The sequence below is a fragment of the Nannospalax galili genome, unplaced genomic scaffold, assembly GCF_000622305.1.
Source record: "Nannospalax galili isolate Female #2095 unplaced genomic scaffold, S.galili_v1.0 scaffold685, whole genome shotgun sequence".
Lineage (NCBI taxonomy): Eukaryota > Metazoa > Chordata > Mammalia > Rodentia > Spalacidae > Nannospalax > Nannospalax galili.
Window position 1 is genome coordinate 2347309 of NW_008353482.1, and position 22328 is coordinate 2369636.

The 22328-nt window shown below is 50.3% G+C and overlaps 1 protein-coding gene across 1 annotated transcript in view; it reads left to right on the forward strand.

Moving 5' to 3' along the window:
• The window catches only part of Otud7a (OTU deubiquitinase 7A), a 176594-nt gene that overhangs the window by 151695 nt on the left and 2571 nt on the right, over nucleotides 1–22328 (forward strand). Inside the window, exons 9-13 of the mRNA XM_029554800.1 lie at nucleotides 1069–1196; nucleotides 3014–3163; nucleotides 18811–18925; nucleotides 19092–19176; nucleotides 21588–22322. Of these exons, the coding sequence (XP_029410660.1) occupies nucleotides 1069–1196; nucleotides 3014–3163; nucleotides 18811–18925; nucleotides 19092–19176; nucleotides 21588–22322 (1213 nt within the window). The remainder of the gene's footprint in view (nucleotides 1–1068; nucleotides 1197–3013; nucleotides 3164–18810; nucleotides 18926–19091; nucleotides 19177–21587; nucleotides 22323–22328) is intronic.

Consider the following 22328-nt stretch of genomic DNA (forward strand, 5'->3'; position numbering starts at 1 on the left):
GAACCCAGTACCTCTGCCATGTACTGTCATCATCTCTAGGGAACTTCTACTCCTAAAGCAAGGCAGACTTACATGTGCCTCCATTCACATGACTCAGGACAGGGCTTGGAGCACAGCAAATTCAAGTCTGCTTTCTACCATTTTCAGGTATTTTTTAAAGAAAACATTTTTCGCCCTCAGATACAGATACAGATACAGATACAGAGCACACAGATGTGGAGGGCCAGGTGCACTCTAGAATCCACATTGCTGGCTCTGGCCCCACCTGCTCCAGGCCTCAAAATCCCCCTCATTGCATCCTGGACACTCAGGCAAGTCCCAGAACTGCCTGGGTGTCCCAGCTGGGCACCCCCACTGCACATGCTGCAGCCCTGCCATCTGTGAGCTCTGGCTCTCCTCCCATGCACTCTTCCCTTTGAGGGTGACCCTGTTGTTGAGGGACACCTGGACCACAGTCTTCTGCCCCAGTGTCTCACAGTATGAATGAAAGCACATCTTGAAAGCCCTCTTACCTGAGGCTGGGCATAGTGAAGGGCTCCACAGTCATTCTCCTCCCACCCTCAAGAGGAACTCTCACTGACTTCTTCCTCTCACTGACCTTTTCCAGTGAGACTTTCCTAGAAGGTACCTCAGTAATAGATCCTGTGGAGTCCGTGCCCTTGGGCGTCCTGAGTCCCTGAGGGATGAGGCTTCAGCCTGAGCCACAGAATGTAGGCATGGGCAGAAAAGGAGGCCCATTCCCTCAGCCCCACTGCATCCTAAAGACCCAGAGAACCAGTCAGTTGCCACAGGCTTGGGCAGGCTGCCTCTGCCTGCAAAGACCCCATTTACTGCTGGCCCTTATCCGCAGGTTCCTCCAGACTTGTCTACTAAGGCTGCCCGAGCTGGCATGGGGATAGGGAGTAGGCACTCGAGCACTTGCTGTTGGCTCATGATGTGGCTACCCAGGATCCCAGAGATAGGTTCCAGTGTTTGGGGGTGCTCAGACCCTACTCAGAGATTTCTCTGCTTTCTCCATGCGTACCCCAGTCTATTCAAGTGACGGTACCACTCTACTTCATTTCCTAGTGTGGACAATGCAGAGGACCCCGTGTACGAAAGCCTAGAAGAGTTCCATGTCTTCGTCCTAGCCCACATACTACGAAGACCGATCGTGGTGGTGGCAGACACCATGCTAAGGGACTCAGGCGGAGAAGGTAAGCTCCTCAAGGAACCGTGTTTAATGGTGGCCCAGAAAGTGTGACATCACCCATGTGCAGGAGAGTCACATGAAGGCAGAGCTCCAGAGGCTACCATAACCCTCTGAGAAGTACACAGAAATGGCTTCATTGTTACAGGTGTTTCTTCTTCCTCTGGGGGGCAGCAGGGCTTGAAAAATCTGGCAGAGCACCACAGATAGCCCACACCCCTTTAAAAGCCCCAGGACTCATTCCAGGACCTCTCCATCACCCTGTCCCCTGCCACCCCTCTGCGGGATACATAGAGAAAAGAAAGGAAGGCAGAATGTGGAGGCCCTGGTAGGGTGCTGGAGAATCAGGACCAACAGGGGTAGCTGGGCACCAGTTGTCTGCCCACTGAGAGCCAGGTATCATGCTTGACTTCTTGAATGTTACCTCCCAGGCCCTTCATATAACTTCCCCAGACAGATGAGGACACTGAAGCCCAGTGAGGCTAAGTTCAGGTTCAGCCTGGGACAGGGAGTGTTCCTCACATGTCCTCCCTAGGCCTGCAGCTTCCTGGAGTCACCAGAGCTGTAATGGTGCCTGGGAGTCCATAGAGTGAGCCATGTTCTCTGAAGACACAGGAAAGAGGAAGAGCCAGGAAGGGCGTCCCTAGGTCCCTGTCCCACTCAGCAGGTGGCACTCAGAACACCCACCCCAATGTTTCATTTCCCATTCTCCTCAGTGACAGCATGCAAGCTAGTTCCCTCTTGCTGCCACCATTCCTCATTTGTCACCTCTAAAGATGGCATTGTCCACAAAGTCTTCTTACTACAGAATGCCAGATGAGTGGCCCTGTGACATGTCCTTCCACCTCACTTAAATTTAAATGTATACCCTAGCAGAGGCCATGGGTCTCTGGGAGCCTCACCCATTAAGCATCAATCTTCATGCCAGAGAAAGTCCAACAGAGCCATGGCTGCTGTTTGAGGGGCTGGTGGATCATGCGCCCTGCCTGGTGCCACTCCCACCCTGCTGCCCAGAGTAGGCAATATTCTTTAGGATCAAAACAGCAGCTAGTCTAGGGGTATGGCTCAATGGGTAGAGTACTTGACTAGCATGCGCTAAGCCTTGGGTTCCATCCCCAGCACCATAGAAGCTGGACATGGTGGTGCATGCCTGTAATCCCAGCACTCTGGGAGGTAGAGGCAGAAGGATCAGAAATTCAAGGTCATCCTCAGCTATATCATGTTTGCAACCAGCTTGGGCTACATAAGACCCTGTCTCTAGAAAAAGAAAAATCCAGTTTCTGCAGGCAGGTTTGCAGAGGTGGTTTTGTTCAAGGGTTTCAGGTTTCTCTTCCCTCATTCTTCATGAGTAGGGAAATGAACAAGATGGTGTCTTATTAAACAAAGATCGAATCTCCATGTCTCATGTCCCACCTGACCTACAGCTAGCTGGTTCCTTCCCATTTGGTAGAAGAGGTTCTCAATGAGTACACCAGGCACACTCAGGAAGGGGAGGTCCTGCTTGTGTGCAAGATTTCGGTGACACTAGGAGAGAAGGGATAGTATGGGCTTCTAGACAAGCTGTTAGTGGATATTACTGCTCATCATCTTGGGTGATGGTCTTGACCTAACTGTGCCACTCCTCTCATTACTATGCGGGTTTTGGGAGCAAGCCATCCTACAGATTACCTTGCAAACCTTCAGCCCTAGCTCTGAACACTGTCTGATTCTACTCCTCCCCCTCCCCTCCCCTCCCTCTCCCACCATCAACCCTCCCCTCCCTTTCCATCTTTTATACTCCCTTCCCCAACCCTCCCCTCCACCTCCACCCGTCTTTGTTCATAGCATTTGCACCCATCCCGTTTGGAGGAATCTACCTGCCCTTGGAGGTTCCTCCCAACCGGTGCCACTGCTCCCCCCTGGTTCTGGCCTACGATCAGGCGCACTTCTCAGCCCTTGTGTCCATGGAGCAGAGAGACCAACAAAGAGAACAAGGTATGTCCAGCTCCTGAGATGGAGTGGGGTGGCAAGGGTGAAAGAGGCACTGGAAATGCCATGCAGACAGCGTCCTGGAGCACATGCATACAAGCAGCATGGTTTCTGCAGTGCTCAAAAGGTATGCCACTGTGTTCACTAAAAATAGCTGTGTTAGAGACAACATTCCATGTAAACCACTGTGCATCTGATAACACTGCCACCCTCACATCTCCTTAACTGTTGTTTTCCTGTCTCAGGCATATGTAAATTTTCTATATTTGAATTAATTCTTAACTGATACATGAAATCACAATCACGTGTATTTACATTTGGTTCATGTACACACTATGTAATGTTGAAAGCAGGGCAAACACGTCTCTCTCCTCAAGCATTTATCATTTCTGTATGTGAAAACATTCAAAATCCTTGCTTCTAGCCTATTGAAATATATATATATATATATATATATATATATATGTATTGTCTGTGTTCCAGGGGGATTTTTAAATCTAAAACTAATTGTTAATATTCGTATATATTAGATGTAATTGGAAAACAAAGTCCCTCCAGAGCTTTTTTGTGGGGGGGGTGTCTTTTTGAGATAGGCTCTCCCTATAGCCACAGCTGGCCTGGAACTCACTATGGAGACCAGACTGGCCTCAGTCTCACAGAGATCTGCCCTCCTTTGCCTCTGGAGTGCTGGGACTAAAGGTGTTGGCTTCCCACCACCTGGATTTATAAATATTTATTGGAACACAGTCATGCTCATTCCCTGACATTTTGCCTATGGCTGCTTTGCATTGTAGCAGCAGAGTCCAATAGCAACACAGAGTGTGTGGCCTGCAAAGCCTTAAATGTTTATTTACTAGCAATTGTTCATGAAAGGTTTGCCCACTCCTGCTGTAGCTCAAGTGTCTGAACCAAGTCAATGCTGTTTTTTAAATCGTCATAGCCAGGGATCCTGCAAGTAGCTCTTTCGGTGCTGATGGACTGACAAACCTAGTGCTACCAGCTACATACTGCACAACTCCAGCTCCCAGGGCTTCTTTGCAGTCAGTGCACCATCTTTGCTGGAAAATGGGGCCTTTGGGTTGAAATGGCTGCTGCTCTCTCATGTTAGCATGATGGATATGTGGATGTCAGAGTGAAATAGCAGGCCTTTATTATAGCCACTCTTATTTCCAGTATAAGCAGATTCCCCCTGGCCAGGGTGACTAAAGGACAGGGGGAATGACATCTTTTCAAGGTTCCTAGGAAACCCCAAATGTCTGGTCAAGGGCTGCCATAGGCAGGAAGTTGAGGGTATCAGTGTCCACCCTGACCTTTTCTACTCTGAGTATATCAGAGCTTCCACATGATGTCCCTTCTTGTGGGCAGCTGGAAAGGTAGACACAGACAAATGACCAGAATTCTGCCCCCCTGCAGCTGTCACAAAGCACCCCCTCCACATCTGTCCCTGGCCTGACAGTGAATCTAAGACTAAACTGTTCTATGAGATGGAATCTGAAACCTGGAAATGGGGGCATCCCTGGCCCCCTTCCCAGAAGTCAAACCACACCCCAGCCTACACACAGGTGCATCTGAATGTAGGTTCAAGAAGGCGAAGGAGACAAGCTACAACCAGGGTAGTAGACTGTTTGTCACCCTCCCTTGTCACTCACAGATTTCCTCTGGCCTCCAAAAGAGGCTCTTCATCATTGAAGCCCAGAAGGGCTCAGATGCTTTTCCCTCATCTCTGTTTTGTTTTCAATGGTACCTACACCCATTCCTGGAGTTTAATTGGGTTTTGAGTGGTTTGGCTTGGTTTGGTTTGGTTTGGTTTGGTTTGGTTTGATCTTAGCTGGGGTGCCCCTGTGTTATCCAGGATGGCCTCCAAACTCCTGGGCTCAAGCAATCCACCTGCCTGTTTCTCAAGTTCCTGAGACCACATACAAGTGCAGGCCACTACACTTGGCTCTTTCGAGGCTTTTAGCTCTTCACAAAGCTTACTGCAGCCCTCACAGGACAAAAGAACCTTCCTCAGGACATAGTTCCAAGACCAGGATATGTCTTGGCCTTTTTGTCACATGTCCTGAGAGTCCCTGGAGTTCACAGTCCCAGCCCCCTCCCAGAGGTCTCTCAGGCTTCCAGATTCATCTTCCAGGTGCCTTGATGGTGGCTGTGAAGCTCCCTGCAGGGAAATGAGAGCTTTGGAATGGCACTGTCATGTCAGCCCTACAGGGAATGTGGCAGAAGTGTGGCTGGTTTCAAACTGGGTTCTGCCCCACAAGCGTCATGCAGATGACTGTTGGTTTCTGTGTCACTTCCATGGCAGTAGCTGCTGGTGAGTTGCCCCAGTCCTGTGGGTCCTACCTCCAAAGCCGCCAGGTGCCCAGCCATGTACAGTTCCCAGCAGTCCTCAAATGCCCAGCAGGGTAGGCTGAGGTGAGCGGCTCCATGGGTGGCTGGCTCCATGAGTGCTCAAGCCCTGGAGAGGCCAGGGGCCTGGAGAGGACATAGACTCTGCTGAGGCTGAGTCTTTACCAAGGTAGCTTGAGGCTCAGCAGCAAAGCTAGCAGGAATATCCCCTTCCTTCTTCATGACTTCACGCATAGATTTACTGTTACTGTAGACCTAAAAACTTTTGTCATAAAATTAATTTTCTTTCCTTATTAGGTTGAGAATTTCCCCTTTGCACTTGAAGGAAATGCTTCCTGACTTCTTGCCAGTCTGAATTCCAGCATCACTACCCTTGTGCTTCAGGGCCTTTATTAAGATAAGGATGGCCTGAGCACAAGCACTAAGATCCTGGACAGTTGGCAGGTAGCATCTGCAGTGTGGGCACACTGGACAAAGGGGTGCTTCATGTGGCTTTTGAGGTATTTCACACAACTCAGAATAATGCACAGTTTCAGCTTGATAAGTGTTTATTTCTGGAATTTTCTATTCAGTACTTTAAACTGTGATTGCTATAATTGAAACTGCAGAAGCTATAGATGAGGGAGCTCCCACTTGACTCGTCTATCCCCTGTGCCACCCTCACCCTGACCTGGGGCAGCACTTGCTTGGCAGCTGGGAACTGAGAGGAGCAGCTCAGCTCTCTGCTCCTTACAATGGCTTGAGATCCAACATTCTGTGACCCTAGGACAAGGGACAGTTCATGAAAACTTGCGAAGTGCCAGATACATCTAGTTTAGAAGACTTGATGATGTCAACATTCCTCCATAGAGTTTTTGCCACAGACTAGAGAGAGGGACCTGCAAGTCATGACACAGGGCTAACAGGTGCCAAGCATGGGGGAAAGTGATTATTCCAATGGAAGAGCAGGTGGATTGGCGGCGGGGGGGGAGGGGGTCGGAACTGGCCTAGGAGGCCAAGCATGATTCAGGGGTGGGTACCTGGAAAGAGATGCTAGGCTTAGGAGCAAAGTAGGCCCCTAAGGTCCAGAGCAAGGCAGAGTGAGCCCATGCTGTCCAGAGCAGAGCAAAGAGACCCAGTGCTGTTCAGAGCAAGGTTTGTGACACCCTCATCGTACATGCAGGACACATTCCTCCTTCCCCAGGACTCATTCTCCTCACCCTTTCTCTATATTTAGCTATTTTTTGCTTGCCATGTTCCAGGACATCACCACTTCCTTTAGAAAGCGACCATGTTGAGTGGTCCCTACCAATCACTGACACCCACTGGTCTTCCAGAATCTTTGGAGAGCATCACTGCCTGCCTCAAGCCAGACTTATTCCCTGATCCTCAAACTTTGTGCACAAATAAATGCAAAGGCCATGGGTGCCTCCATTCCTGGCCACTGTTGGTGCCTCAAGGCATGCCATAGTCTGTTGCTGTGATGGCCATGGCCCAAGTATGTCTACTCCAGGGCTCCTCCTGTGCTCTCCCTCCTACACCACAGCAGAGGCTGAAGGAGTCACTGGAGGTACCAGATCCTAGCATGTGATGGGAGCAAGCTACCCAGCGAACACAGCCAACCCTCCTCCCAGCCTTTACAGCACAAAGGAAGTGGTATAGAAGGCCATAATGGAAGTTCCCTGAGAAAGCTGTGTCCTGCCGGGTGTGCCATTGCTGCCTCTTATTAGGCATGCTTGAGCAAAGTGGTCCAGGCTGGTATAACATTGTCATGCATTTTCAAGGGCCCAGGCTCCACCATCTTTATCATGTCATCCCAACTTCATGATGATATGATCAGTGCTAAAGCTCCAGGCATCACATCGACATTCCAGTCTGGGCCGAATGCCTTTTGTTCCTAAACCTGTCTTTCCATTTGGGAAGAAAGGCTCTCCCTCCTCAAGGACTTGTGCTGGCAACTTACCACCCATAGCTAAGATTCCCCCACTTGGCATTTTCTGGCTATGAAGCAGACTGAGAAGTGAATATAGTGGAGGAAGGAGGTGGTATTTCTAGGCAGTTACTCTGGGAATCACACTCTCTCACTAGCAGCAGCCGCTCATCCGGGGAAAGGCCCAAGTACAGAAATAGACTCTTTACCAGCAAGTCTTGTCTGGAAACATCACGACTGGCTGCTGAACTCTGTGTTGAATGAGTGACCTACTCCCCTAAAAAGTCAGGGTGCCAGAGGGTCATAACCACTGTCGGTGAGTGCAGGCTGTCCCCTGATGGTCACTCACACACTCTACAGAGTCAAAAGTGGAGTGTACCCAAGGCCCTGGCCGTGGCCCCCAGCAGCTGACTCAGAGCCACAGTCCTGTGCCTCCCGCAGCTCCTGGTGGCCTCCTATATAGACACCTTTCTCTCCTGCAGCCAAGGGCCCAGCTAGAGCCTCCCAGTCAGCAGCAGAGCTCTAGGGCCACCTGGCTATTCTGGACTCTACCCCAGTGCCACCCAGGTTAGCAGAAGCAAGGAAGATGAAGTCCCCTGGAGTCAGCATCCCCACCTCATCCTGTCCTTGATGGGAGGCAACTGAGTAAGAGGAGCCTGGGTAAGTGGCCTCCTCCAGCTGCTGGCCTGTCCTGGCCTCTCACCCTCACAGGATGCCCTGACTTTGGTAGAATGTCTTCACAGGAAACAGCACCAGTCACAGAAGCCAGGACAGGAAGTGTTTGCCTTTGTCAAACCCTGCAGCCCTGGAAGAATGCAGCCCTCCACCAGGGCTTCCAGGGTGCCCCAGGACAATCTCCAGGTCCCCTCTTTTGATGTGGTTGGGTCTGGGGTGGAAAGTGAGGACAGAAAGCAAGGTGTTACCAAAGACATTGCTGTCAGAAGAGGTGCCTGTGGGGCAAGCAGAGACATAGAAAGAGGAAGGACCGGAGGGGCCCAGACCCCTAGAGGATGGCTACATGCTGGCAACTTCCTTGTCAGTGGGCAGGGTGCTCAGGGCCACTGGTTCCTCTGGGAACCAATCAGTGAAGGAAGTGTGTCAGCTGTATCCCACCCATGTCTCCTGTAAAGTGGAGAGGGGATGGTGGTCTGAACTGAGGTACTGCCATTTAGCTTGCACTCCCCTGAAATTCATGTGTTGAAGTCCTAACCCCCCAGTATGTCAGAATGCAGCTGTCTTCACATCAAGGGTCTTTAAGGAGATGATTAAGTTAAAACTAAAGTGCCCCCGATCCATTACACCTGTGTGAGGAGAGGAAGCTGTCAGCGTAGTGGTGCACAGTATGATCCCAGCATGTGGAGCTGAGGTGGGAGGACACCAGGTTCAAGGCAGCCTGGGCTACACAGAGAAAACCCTGTCTCAAAACAAACTAGGAAATTTATGTAAGGACACAGGGAGTGTGGACCACTGCAAGCCAATGGGAGAGTCTCAGAAGAACCCTCTGCTGAGGAGATCTTAGCCTCCATGGTGTAAGGAAGCACACCTCTGCTGACTGAGCCTGGGGCCTTGCTATATTCTTGGAGCAGCCACAGGACATTAATGAGACCAGTTCTTCAAGCAAGTGAGAATGGTTGTGTTTAGGCCAAAGTTGGAAAAACCACAAAGTCAAGCTACCAGTTATCTCCTGATCTCTATCTGAAGATTTTGACCCTCAAAGTGGTCCTGGAGGACCCTTCCTCATAGCCTCCCAGAAGGTAAACCCCAGCTCCAATCCTCCCCTCCCCTGGTGGTAACAAACCGGTGCATTGTGAGGATTGAGTGACTTCTGTTAGAGCTTTTAAGGAAGGCAGGAAGCACCACCCACTAAGGATCAGTCAAAGCCAGACTGGAGATCACTGTAGCTTCCCACTCAAGTTTTACACAAATGAGGAGCTGGTACCGAGAAAGGTACACTGCCTGCAGCTTTGCTGAGCTTCCCCTGCCCACGCATGTAGGAAGAGATGCTTCTGTTAGAAACAGCATCCTTCATCTGCCCATACTGTGGCAGCCAGAGGCAGAATTGATGCAGGCCTGCTGTAGTTCTGCTTCCTTCCTCATAAACATTCTCCCTTGCCCTTGTGTGGTGATGCTTAAGTAAGCAGCCGTTTTGTCACTCCAGTGTAATTCAAGCAGTTAATGTGGACTGACCTCAGCATATCTTACAAGCACCGAAAGTCCAGCAAGCTTTGCTTGTGGAACACTTGAAGCCGCATGCTGCCTACCCAAGACAGGGACTATCCTCAAGGCCAAGAGGACCCTGGGGATTGACAGGGGAGGCAGTGTTGCACAGCCCAACCCCCAACCCCCACAGGGGAGCCTGGCAACCTTGCAAGTAAAAATGTACCTTGTGGCCAAGCTCCTGTGGGAAAGGTCCCTTGACCTCTTGGGTCTGGGAGGTTAAGAATGAGGAGGTATGGCCCCTTGGAAGAGAAGGGCCATTTTGAATATGTGGAATGTCCAGATCCTTTCAAAACAAGGAATGTCTGGGCCCTAATTATCCAGAGGTTTCTGTCTCCATTCATCACAGCAGCTTTCTTGGCCAGTGGATGCTACATTCTTAAGGCCTGTCACCTCCTCAGTGTGTGTTCCTGGGTGCCTTGGCCACTAGATGCTGCTGTTGCTGCCTGTTACAACTCATGGCAGTTTTTTAAGTGATACTCTAAAGGTCCCCATAAACCCCTTGGTCATGCTGTGGTGAATGAGCCAGTAATGCCAGAACCCTTGCATCTAAGGAACACTGGGAGGCTCAAAATGAGATAAAATGCATTCTAGGCTGTAAGTTGAGGCTCCACCCAACATACATACTCCCCTCCTCTTTTCTTTGAGCTGTGTAGCTACATCCACTTGTGATGCTTGGGGCTTTCTTCACACCCCTCATCCAAAGGCCTCCCCTGCACTCAGTCCTCTGAAAGAGCCCCCAGCCTTCTTACAACTGATGCTGTAGCCACCAGCCATCTCCACATTCAGGAATCCTACTGCCACCCCCTCCCTCAGGCCAGGCAAAAGGTCAGGGTAGGTCAACTATATCCAGGTCAAATGGACAAGACTTTGCCAATTCTTTTAGGACATTTTCAGTAAAACATGTATATTTTCTTGTAGCCCACACAAATGATGGCCACCCACTTTATCCAGAAAAGGATATGCTGGTCCTCTGGCCCCATAACACCCTAGGCCCTGATCTTCAGCCGACTACAGGAAGCAGGCAGACAGTACTACAGGAGACAGGCAAAGCCCCAGTGGGGCTCCGTGTCATCTTCAAATAGACTCAGAGGGTACCCTTGCAGAGCCTGGCACAGGGTATTTCATTCTGGCCACAGAGCAAATGATTGAGTTATAAAAACACAGATCAGTGGATAAGAGAAACAAATGTCATGCAGTTTGATGATACAAAACTCAGAAAGAACTTAGAAATCATCTAGTCCACAGGCCCAACTCAGCTTCCTTTAATAGCAAATACTGTGCAGATGGCCCCAGCTTACAATGGTTTGACTTTGGAGTTTTCAACTTTACAATGAAGAGACACATTCAGCAGCGACCATACATGGGATTTGGAATTCTGCTGTCCTGAGCTAAAATGGACAGTATGAACTCTCTCACAATACTGGCAGCACATGAGGCAGCACAGCTCCCCATCAGCCCCTGCAGCCAGGTACGACAATCAACCACACTCTGTGGTGTGCTGTGCTGCTGAGCCAGAATACGCAGCAGGGTAGGGGTGTCACAGAGATTTCCCTGTATAATGTTTTCAACTTACATGAACTCATCAAAATATAAGCTCATCATAAATCAGGGAGTTTCTCTATGATACACCTTTTGTTGTCCTGAAACAAAATTACCGGGTTCTATTAGCTGCCGTTAAATAGAGTCAGTGTGATACCCTAACATAAAGTGAAAGACAACTAGTTGTCAGTCAGTTTCCCATCACGTTAACAAAATCCCTGAGATAGCTAATGTATAGAGAAAACAGTTTGGGCTCATGGTTTTGCAGTTCCAGCTGATGACCAGCTGGCCTACTGCTTTGGGCCTATACTGAGGCAGCCATTCTGTCAGGAGTGGACAGTGGAGAAAATCCCTCATATCATAAGCCACAGAGCAACAGAGAGAAAGTGGTAGAGGCCAAAACCCCTGTAACCCACTTCAAGGGCACATCTTCAATGGCCAAAGATCTCCGGCTAAGGCCATCTCCCTCTGGCTCCAGGTCCTCCCTCAGAATCCACCCTGGAGCCCAAATCTTCATCATGCTTGTCTCTGAGGCCACTCATCCAAATAGCACTGATGTGTGAGGAGCTGATGTGCACTACAGTCTGTGGGTACTCACACCCCAGCATCTACAGTTCCTGCATGGCATCCACACGAGTGTCAACTGGTGCCCTGAACTGTGACCTTAAATACCTAACAGACTCTGCACTTGATGGCAAGACTCTCTAACCAACTCCAAGCAGAGTGCCCAACAAGACACCACGCAGCCTGGCCCTTACTCCCTGTGACCTCTGAGAGCACACTGCTTATGCATGTGCTAGCTCTGGGCTCAGACAGCAGGCTCCTCCCAGCAGAGCTGAGTATACAAGGCTCTGATGGGTCTCACATGTGCTTTCTGTGCACAAGTGGTGTTCTGGGTCCTTTCCAGAGGTGATGTCTTTATCCTCCCCATTTTTCATCCCCACTTGACAGAGGAGGAAAATGAAGCAGGAGGGTCCATCCCCAGGCAGTGATCACAGTCACAAAGGGTTGTAGGGGCAGGTGAGAAGAACTGAGGGCATGCCTTCTGAAAGAGAGACTTGGCCAAAGAAGGCAGTGATCAGGCAGTGTGCAACCCCTAGCACAGGGCCTCAGGAAGTGGTGCCTCAGGAGTGCTTGTGTGAAATCAAACAGCACTTTGCACCTGGTGACAGGAGCCCTCAGGGCTGGAGGTCAGGACTATGTTGCTACATAAGAGATCAGGGTTTTTTGCTTCATAAGAGGCACTGAAGGCCAAAATGTTAGATAATTGTCAAAATATCTTTCCTTCTTGAATGCAAGTAGCTGGGGCTACACAGAAGTCAAGAAACCCTAGTGTCTGATGCCTTCCCTGGGGGCCCCAGGTCAGAGACAGAGAGAGAGGGTTGAGGTAGGCAGGGCAGCTGCAGACTCCGGAGGGGAGGTCTGTAAATGGTCACACCAAGGCTTGCTATTTGTTTATTGCAACAGAGAGTCAACAGAACCAAAAGGTGATTTTTTTTTAAGTGCACACAAAATTCACCAAGAACAGTTTTCAACCTTGTCTCTTGTCACTTAGACACAGCACACATTTATAAAAATGAGAAACCCAGAGATCTGGGGCAGCCAGACAGAATAATTCCACCTACCAATCCGTGAAAGCAGGTTGTCACCTGCATTTGATATATAACCCACAGTTAAAACAAACACTAACCTGTGTTTTAATATTCCCCAAGCCAAATAAATTATGGCTTTTCTTCTGAGGTAATTATACAAAAAACCCAGGGCCTAGTGTTCCACTGCTGAGCTATACCTCCAGCCCTGGTTATAACATGCCATTTCCAGGATATTTAACAATAAGTCTTGCTTTTACTTCAGAAGTGGTTAACAATCCCCAGCACTCAGAAGGTTGAAACAGGCAGATTTCTGTGAGATTGAGGCCAGCCTGGTCTACATAGTGAATCCCAGGCCAGCTGGGGCTACAGGGAGACCCTGTCTCAAAAAAAAAAGTAGTAGTTAACAATCAACAGACCCAATCTCTTTTTCAATAGATGCTTGTCTTAACATATCATGAAAATTATTAAATATTCTACTTGAATAAGATTTATAGTATACTTTTGTTAATGCAGTGTTACTCAGATTCTCACTTCTTTAACATATGCCAATCAGACTGGCCGAGCAAGTTCAGTAACGCAGAAGGGATGCAACAGCACTATTGTGGGAGTCATGGTCTTTCAAGCTGTGGTGGCAAAAAGGCTTTGGAAGTCAGCACGTACCCAGAGTTGCCAGGGCTGTTGCTCCACTTAGTGCCCCCTTTCGTTCGGCTGCTTCCTTAGTCTGCCAGGTGTCGTGAAGGAGAGTCTTGGAGGGAGACAAAGGTTTCAAGAGACAAACAAAGCCAATGATCTTAGCTAGATACACACTTGATGAGGATTTGTATCTGCTACCTATGGACCTGGGCAAAAACACAGGGTAAAGCAAAAGTCAGCCAGAACAAAATGGAGTTAGTTTAGCCATCTTGGTTTTAAGGGGCTTTGGGCAGAAATGCTTTGTTGTTGGTTTTTTGTTTTCTCAGCTTCACAGATCTATGGTGGCGTTAACTGTTAATTTTGGAAAATTCTCACCCTCTTTAAAAATATTTCCTCTACCTCATTCTCTCACTCCTCTGGGATCTTTGCTGGTTGTTATTGCTCCCCATCTCTTCTATGTTCTGCCCCCACCCCCTTTTCCACTCTATATTGCAGCATGGGTGACTTTTGATTGACCCATCTTGATGTTCACAGATTCTTTACTCAATTGTGGAAAGTGGACCAATTAGTTCCTCAAAGCCATTCTTCATCTCAATTATGGGTTTTGGGTTATTTGACTTTTTTAATTTATAGCATTTCTTTTGCATCTTAGAGATCTCATCTCTGCACTAAGACTGGGCATCAAATCCTGCATGGTGCTTATCTTTTCTGCCCATCTATAATTATCAATCTCTTGTTTCTAATTCACTGCCCAGGGGCTGGAACAATGACTCAGTGGTTAAAAGCACTGGCTGCTCTTGCACAGGACCCAGGTTCATTGCCAACACCCAACTGGCAACTAACCACTGTTCATAACTCCAGTTCCAGGGTATCTGATGCCCTTTTCTGACCTCCATAGCCATTACATTGACACAGGTACACTTACATACATGCAGGCGAAACACTCAAACACAGAAAATAAAAATGAAATAAAATAATTAAATTCCCCAGATATAGCAATATTCACCTTTAATCCCAGCACTCGGGAGGCAGAGACAGGTAGATCTCTGAGAGATCAAGGCCAGCCTGGTCTACATAGCAAGTTCCATGCCAGCTGTGCCTATGGGAAAACCCTGTCTCAAAAAAAAAATTAAAATCACTGTCCAGGAGTTTCAACACCTGTGTTATGTCTGAGTTGGTACCTTCCACAGTTTCAGACCTCTACTGGGGATCATGGGATATGGATAAACAGTGGCCTTCCTTTGCTTTAACACTATGCAGTAATGTTAGAGGCAAGCCTACATGTGGTGATGTTGCATTTTTCTAGAGAATTGGCCTCTTTATCATTGTCTTTGGTATCATCATGATTTTTATGGCAAAAAAAAACACACACACACAGATAAGGCAAAAGATAGTGGGGTGGCATCTTTAAGGGGCTATAGAGAAAGCCACCAGTCTAGAATGCTCTACTGAGTAACGATGTCTCTGAAGCATGCACAGGACATAAAGGCCTCAGACAGAACTAAGTGGCATCGTTCCTGACACTTGCATAGAGTCTTGTTCTGTTAAGTGATTTGTGTCTTGTCAGTGCAGTAGGGTTTTCTTGTCTTTTCTTCCTCGTGGTGTTTTGTTAAAAGCCAGTCATTTTCAAGCCAGTAGATCAAGGTAAATCACTTTATTTCTGGAAATAGACACACCTTTCCTTTTGTTTGTTCTTCAGTGTGCATGTTGGAATCTGTTGTCAGGACAGAAAAGGGAAATCACTCCTTCCTGGGGGACAGAGACATAGTGCTTGAATAAGACACAGGTGTTTAATCACAATAACACAGAACACTGTCTTCAGTGCACGCATTGTTGGAGCCATGCACTCTGCAATTTAAGCTCTTGTTCATTAGTGGAGAGAGAATCAAAAGCTCTGTGGAAAGCAGTTTCATAGAAATTTTTCCCATCATGTGTCTGTGTTCATGTGTGTGCAGGTATGCATATGTACTCATATTTATGGAGGCCAAACGTCAATGTTGCGTATCTTCCTCAACTGATCTCCGTATTATTTATATTTATTTTATGTATATGAGTGTTTTGCCTGCGTGTAAGTGTACCCATGTGGTACAATGCCTGCAGAAGCTAGAAGAGGGCATTGGATCCCCTGGAATTTCAGATGGTCGTTAGTCACCATGTGGGTGCTGGAAACTGAAAGAGGTTCTCTGCCAAGAGCAGTCAGTGCACTTAACCACTGAGCCATCTCTCCAGTGCCAACCCTCTTATTATTTGAAACAGGGTCTCTCACTGAACTTGATGATTTGGGTAACTGGCTGGCCAGCAAGTTCCAGGGATCCTCCTGTCCCTGCTTCCCCAGAACCAGGATTATAGACATGTATTTCAGCACTTGGCTTTTATGTGGATGCTGGGCATTGAACTCAGGTTCTCATGCTGGTGCAGCAAGCACCTTACCAAGTGAGCCATCTCCTCGGCCCCTTGTTCATCCTTTTGTAAACACCAGACTAGGTCTTATGGACAGGAGCCTGTAAGTGCTCCCAAACTTCGTTTCTCTCTTCCCCTAGAGGACGGGCTGCATAATTCACTGGTTAACACTCTCTTCCTTCATAACACTTTAGCTAGATTCTTGTTACTGGGGCCTGAGTCAGGCCCATTTGATCATATGTCCATCACTCCTTGGAGGCACTTGTCTTTCCTTAGCTTTGTTGTGGTTAAAGACAAGCTGTGAAATTTGCTGTCTCACCTATCATTGTAACGATGCCACAACTTTGGACATCTCAAACAGAAGTACCCATTCTGTTTTGGAAAATGAGTATTCTGAGTATTCCTGGGCTAGTTTGAGATAGTGTCTGTAGGCTTACTGACTAAAAGATAAGAGCCCTTTCAGAGACAAAAAGAAAAAAAAGTCAGTCCTCTCAGGCCTATTTTTAAAGGATTTGCTATTCTGGACATTTGCCACCAGGTGGCGCCCTGCCATGTGGCCATGTGTCTTGTGGATAGGACCAGGTGTCCAATAGGGAATTTTCAGTGTGCATGGTGACCGGTAGAGACATACAGTACAGTTGAGGGCCTCTTCTGAGGCATCCCTGGCCTGTACCTTCCCTCAGCCCCCAAATAACTCACCCTCTGCAAAGATCAGCTATGAGCCACATGTCCCTAGCCCTTCTCTCAAGACCTACCCTTCACCCCACCAAGATCTGGGCTGAGAGACTGTCAGGATCTTTATAGGCAGCAGGCACTAACACCTTCAGGTGTATTCCAATCATCTTCTCAGCATGGACAGGCCCAGAGAACTTGTTCCAGACCATCTTCTGAGAATAAGCATTCCTAGGAGTCCCAAAACAGGAAGGTAAGATGATGGGGTGCCCTAATTTAGGTGATTCATCTGAAACAAACCAAAACCACAGTGGCTTACCACAGTGGAGGCTGAGTTCCCAAGCTAATAAAATCTGAAATAGGTTTTCTGATTGGCAGGCAGTTCTTTCCCCAAGTGGGGTTCCAGAGCCTACCCCTGCTCTTTTGTCGTTCTACCATCTTCCACAGGAGACATGGATGGAAGGGTGAGAGGCCCCCCCAATGCTGGTCACAGTCCTCAGGAAGTTCCATATTGCTTTACTCTCTGCCTAAGCATTCAGCTGGGCAAATGTTTCCCCCCAAATGCTGAGGATAGTGTTTCTCCAAACAGCTCTGCCCGAGGAAAGGGGTAGACATCCAAACCCCAAATGCCCAAACTGTACCCACAGGAACTGTTTCTGATAGGTCATTATTTATTTTCCAAAACTGCCTGAATTCAAGAGCCCAGGGAAGACACATTTACAACGTAGTCCTCCAACCTTACCCTGGACGGACTGTGTACAGAGCTCCAGGAGTCATGCTGCTCTAGTGAATCTGGGAAACAGTGTTGGTAAGGAAAGCCTCTGACACCCCCAGCCAGACCAGTGGGAAGCTAGGCTAAGCCCTCCCAGTTTGTGTGCTGACTCATGAGCAGGCTTCTGGGCATCACCTAGGGGAAAGCAGTGAGTGAGCCAGCCCAGCAGTCCACTCTGCAGATCAGCTCTGGAAAGGGAGGCCACATGGAAGCAGAAGCTGAGAGGCAAGCTTTGATGCCCTGCCTCCCAAACCAAATCCTGCACATGCAATGAAAACCCATGAGCCGGCCAGTGGTCTGCAGAACTGCCCTTCTTCTTCTGTTTAGGATGGAGATGGGAGGGATGAGGGACTGAGATTTGCCCTCATAATTCTCCTTAGCAACACTGGAGGGCAGCATTGAGTCAAGGGTCCAATTTCTTAGAAAAGCTGCTACTCAAAGCTCCTGAATTTTCTGTATTTATTTCCTTGTTGTTTGCCATGGCACCGTTGGCATGAATCATAGGCTGTGGCAAGTGAAGAAACAAAGCAGCTGCCAAAGGCCCTGGGCTGGGCTTCTCTGCTGTGGTGAGACTCCAAGGGGAGTGGGGTGCACTAAGTGGAGCCCTTCAAAGGAGGCTGGTGCTCCTGTGGAAGGTGGAATTGGGGAAGCCATCTCCCCACTTCTTCCTGTTAATTATCCCAAACACCACCCTTAGGAAGAGGAAGGTGTAACATTAGAGGTTCCCTTTGCTGGCTATGAGGGCTGCTCAGAAACTCTTAGCAGATCCCAATGCACCTATAGATGCCCCTTTCCACCAGCCCCTCTGATCTCTGGGCTGGTGTGCTTCAGTCAAGATGCTTTGTGATGAACCAGCCCCTCTGAGAAATGGCAGGCCAGCTGCTGCTCATTGCATCCCCGCCACGACCTCCACGGAAGGCTCCCCTCTCCGTGTGCCTTTTAAAGGGGCATCAGCAAAGCTGCCTCTTGCAGTTGCAAGCCTACCTTCCTGAATTCATCACCACCTAGCTTTGTGTTTGTAAACCTGCTTCTCTGTACCGCACAGGTGAACTCCCAGTGAGTAGGGTGAGGTGGTGCCTAGGCTCCCAGGTGCCGACAGGCTTGGTACTGTAGTTTAGCACAAACCTTCCCTGGCTCACACACTCTGCCCTTTCCTGGGGCGAAATGACGGAGGCGAGCAGGCTACCAGGAAGGTGTCCTCCCACAGTACACCTCGCAGGTCTGGTCCTTCCTGGGAAACAGCAGAAGTAGCCATGGCTTTTTCCGGTTCCGACGCGCAGCGGGGTTTGGGGGGAGGGGGCGGTGCCTGCCTTCCGAAGGACCCAAAATCCAGGTGATGCCTCCAACTGCTCTTCAACTTACATAATGAGAAATAGCTAACGCGATCGATTTCGAAACCTAGGGTCTTAACACTCCTGGCACCGATGTTCCGTGTCTAGCCTCTCCATTGGGTTCCCCTGTCGCCAGGACAGCTGGCCTTGGAATTCCCTTCCTGTTCACCCCCAGCCCTGTTGAGCCTCCCGGCGGGCGGGTAAACTGCCCCGCACTGTGGCTCTCTCTTCTATTCCAGCCGTGATCCCGCTGACAGATTCGGAACACAAGCTGCTGCCCCTACACTTTGCGGTGGACCCCGGAAAGGACTGGGAATGGGGGAAAGACGACAACGACAACGCCCGACTGGCTCAGTAAGCCCCCCCCCGCCGTCCGCCCCCCCCCACCCCAGCACCCCTGGGAGGGCGGTGGCCAGGCTCCCGCTGCGACAGCGGGCTGGCGGGCGGAGAGCAGAATGCGCGCGCAGGCGAGCGCGCTCCAGCCACCTCCCGCGCGTTTCACTCGGTGTTCTTTTGTCAGCCTCATCCTGTCCCTAGAAGCCAAGCTGAACCTTCTGCACAGCTACATGAATGTGACGTGGATCCGCATCCCTTCCGAGACCCGGGTGAGCCTCACATGCGCCGGGACCCAGCGACTGGCGGTGGCCGCACAGTGCCAGGCTACAGTGCATCCTCCCGAATGCCCCAGAATCCCACACAAACCCCGGCTACCCCAGCGGCATCCCAGCTGCGCTGTCCGGAAGCCCCGCCCCCTCGCCCCCCACGACAAAGCCAGACACCCTGGCTCCCAGTCCAAACACCTCCTGTTGGATCTGTGGTGTGTGTGCGCACGCATATGTGCATACACAGCGTGCGCTCCAGTTTAGGGAATGTGTGTGTGTGTGTGTGTGTGTGTGTGTGTGTGTCCCCTTATTTTGTACAGAAGGACAAGAATAAACACACCCACTCAGAAAACAAACCGTAGGCAAGTTACAACACAAAACTATCTCGCCCGAGATCGGAACACTATGTGCTGCTGCGGAGCGGAATTAATTATGTACTGTGTGTGGGTCTTTGGAAAAGCCGAGGGAACCGAGAGCACAAGTCCTCAGCGCGCCCTCCTCCCCTCCCACAGGCGGAGGTGGCCACTGATGGGTAGAGCTGGCAGAGGGCAGAGAGCCGCCCACCGGTCTGTCCCAGGAGGCCGCCTGCCCCTAGGGAGGCGCTGGGCTGCCCCCGCTTGCAGATACTGAGAGATTCGTTTTAAGTATCTGACTGATGTTTTGTAATCTCAGGAGGGAACTCCCAGGGAAGGGATTTGTGAAAATTGCTTGCAAATAATTGGTCCTCCCCAGACATCCGTTTACTTAAGCATCCAGTGGGGTTCATAAGTACTGAAAAGAGAGATGAAGAAAGCAAGCAGGGCCTTGCCTAGCTGATAGGCTCCTGCCCTCGGGGCACTGCTCTGAGAGCCCACTTCCGCTTCACCTGGCAGTCTGGGTACAGCTCCCCAGATGCTCTGACTCACCCTACTCCTGAGGGTACAAAGGACAACAGAGTTCAGCCTCTCCCAAGCCTGAGGAATGCCAGTGTGCCCAGGGCGATTTTCTCTAGCACCTACATGGGGTGCAATGGCAGCAGCCCCAGATCCTGAATCAGGACCCTCCAGCTGGGCACCTTTCTGTCCTGCATGGGCAGGGCCCTTGGCCAGGCATTGGTGGCCTGTCAAACTGCAGACACCCCACAGCCTGAGGCCACTGCAGCCTGTGCTCCTGGCTGTGCTCCCTTTCCTGTTCCTACCTTCCTGCTTCCACTCTTTAGTGCCTCTGGGAAACCAGAGACCTCACACTCGTTCCAACCCAAGTGGAAAGAGGAATTTCAGCCTGAGAGGTAGTGAGGCCAGTTTTGCCAGCCTTTGCTTCAGGTGACCTTGCCATAGGAGAGTCACCTCTCTTAGAACCTGCTTGAGGGGAGAACAAAAATTAAGTGAAGAGCAATAGGCCGTCTTCCAGGCTCCTCCTCAGAGGCCAGAAAAGCCTATTTAGGCTTAGACTAGTTCCTGTCCCACCCAGCTGCTGGTATGAGGGATGACTGGGAAGGTCCCTCCTTGGAGCTGCTGTAACAGCTGCCTATCCTCCACACCCTCTTCCCACAGCCTTCTCAAGCACCCCACCTGCCTGAGATAGGCCTGGTCACGGTCCACATGGGCCTTGCCCTCCTGGCTGGCCCTGAGTGGTGTCACCAGGGTTACACCAAGATGTTACTTCCTAGTGTCCTCCCACCAGGCCCCACACCCCCACTGGAGGCATTTTCTACTAATGGGAACAGGTTTTCTGCTGATCCAGACCTATTTCAACACCCTTCTCAGTTTAGCACTCCACACTTGCACTCTGAGAAAGGAACCCCTGAAGTTACTTGTCTTAGCTGAATAAAGGTGTTCATTCCAAGATCCAAAGAATGAGGTTCCAGGGCAGGGTTTCTAGCCCCTGCCTGGGGTGAGTACGTCAAACATCTGTGTGCAAGAGACATTGGCTCATCTAGGACCTGTGAAGCCAGTAACCAGACCAGGGAGGAAGGCCAGAGGCTGGACCAGGTAATTCTGTATAAAATGTGCTGAGGCTCTGGAACTCCAAGCTACTTAGGTTACACACACTCTACCTTCCACTTCTCCACTCAAGAGTTCTAGACGACCACATACATATCTGAGTTTGGAGAAAAAAGGAACGCAGCCTCCCTCCACAGATGGCACTGCAAGTAGAAGGTCCCTTTTAGTGCTTTCTGCCAACACCTGTAAGCCTGCCTTCTCACTATTTAAACATATCAGGGTTCCATGGGCTCCTAGCCTATAAACACCCCCATCCCATACCTCTTTTGTACTCCCCACCCCCAAGGCTGCAGCAGAGGCCCAACCTTGAAGCGCCAGTGTCCCAGCCTCTGCTGCATATAGACAGGGTTGATGTTCTTGGGCCCTACAAGGGGACAGTTATTCTGTGACCTTAACCTTCCTTTGTTTTCTGCCTTCCCTCTCTCCTTGCAGGCTCCCCTAGCACAGCCAGAATCGCCAACGGCCTCAGCAGGGGAGGATGTGCAGTCCCTGGCAGAATCGCTAGACTCCGACCGCGACTCTGTGTGCAGCAATTCCAACAGCAATAATGGCAAGAATGGTAAGGACAAGGAGAAGGAGAAGCAGCGCAAGGACAAAGACAAGACCCGTGCAGACTCCGTAGCCAACAAGCTGGGGAGCTTCAGCAAGACGCTGGGCATCAAGCTGAAGAAAAACATGGGTGGTCTTGGCGGCCTGGTGCACGGTAAGATGGGCCGCGCCAACTCCGCCAATGGCAAGAACGGCGACACGACGGAACGCGGCAAAAAGTCCAAATCGCGCAAGGGCAGCAAAGAGGAATCAGGTGCGTCTGCTAGCACCTCACCGTCGGAGAAAACCACGCCATCGCCCACGGACAAGGCGGCGGGCGAGTCGCCGGCGGAGAAGGGCAGCGGGCAGAGAAGCGACGCCTGGAAGTACAGCACCGATGTGAAGCTGAGCCTCAACATCCTGCGAGCCGCCATGCAAGGGGAGCGCAAGTTCATCTTCGCCGGCCTGCTGCTCACCAGCCACCGGCACCAGTTCCACGAGGAGATGATCGGCTACTACCTAACCAGCGCGCAGGAGCGCTTCAGCGCCGAGCAGGAACAGCGGCGCCGGGACGCCGCAGCCGCAGCCGCTGCCGCCACGGCCGCTGCCGCCACGGCCACCGCCAAGCGGCCGGCGCGCAGACCC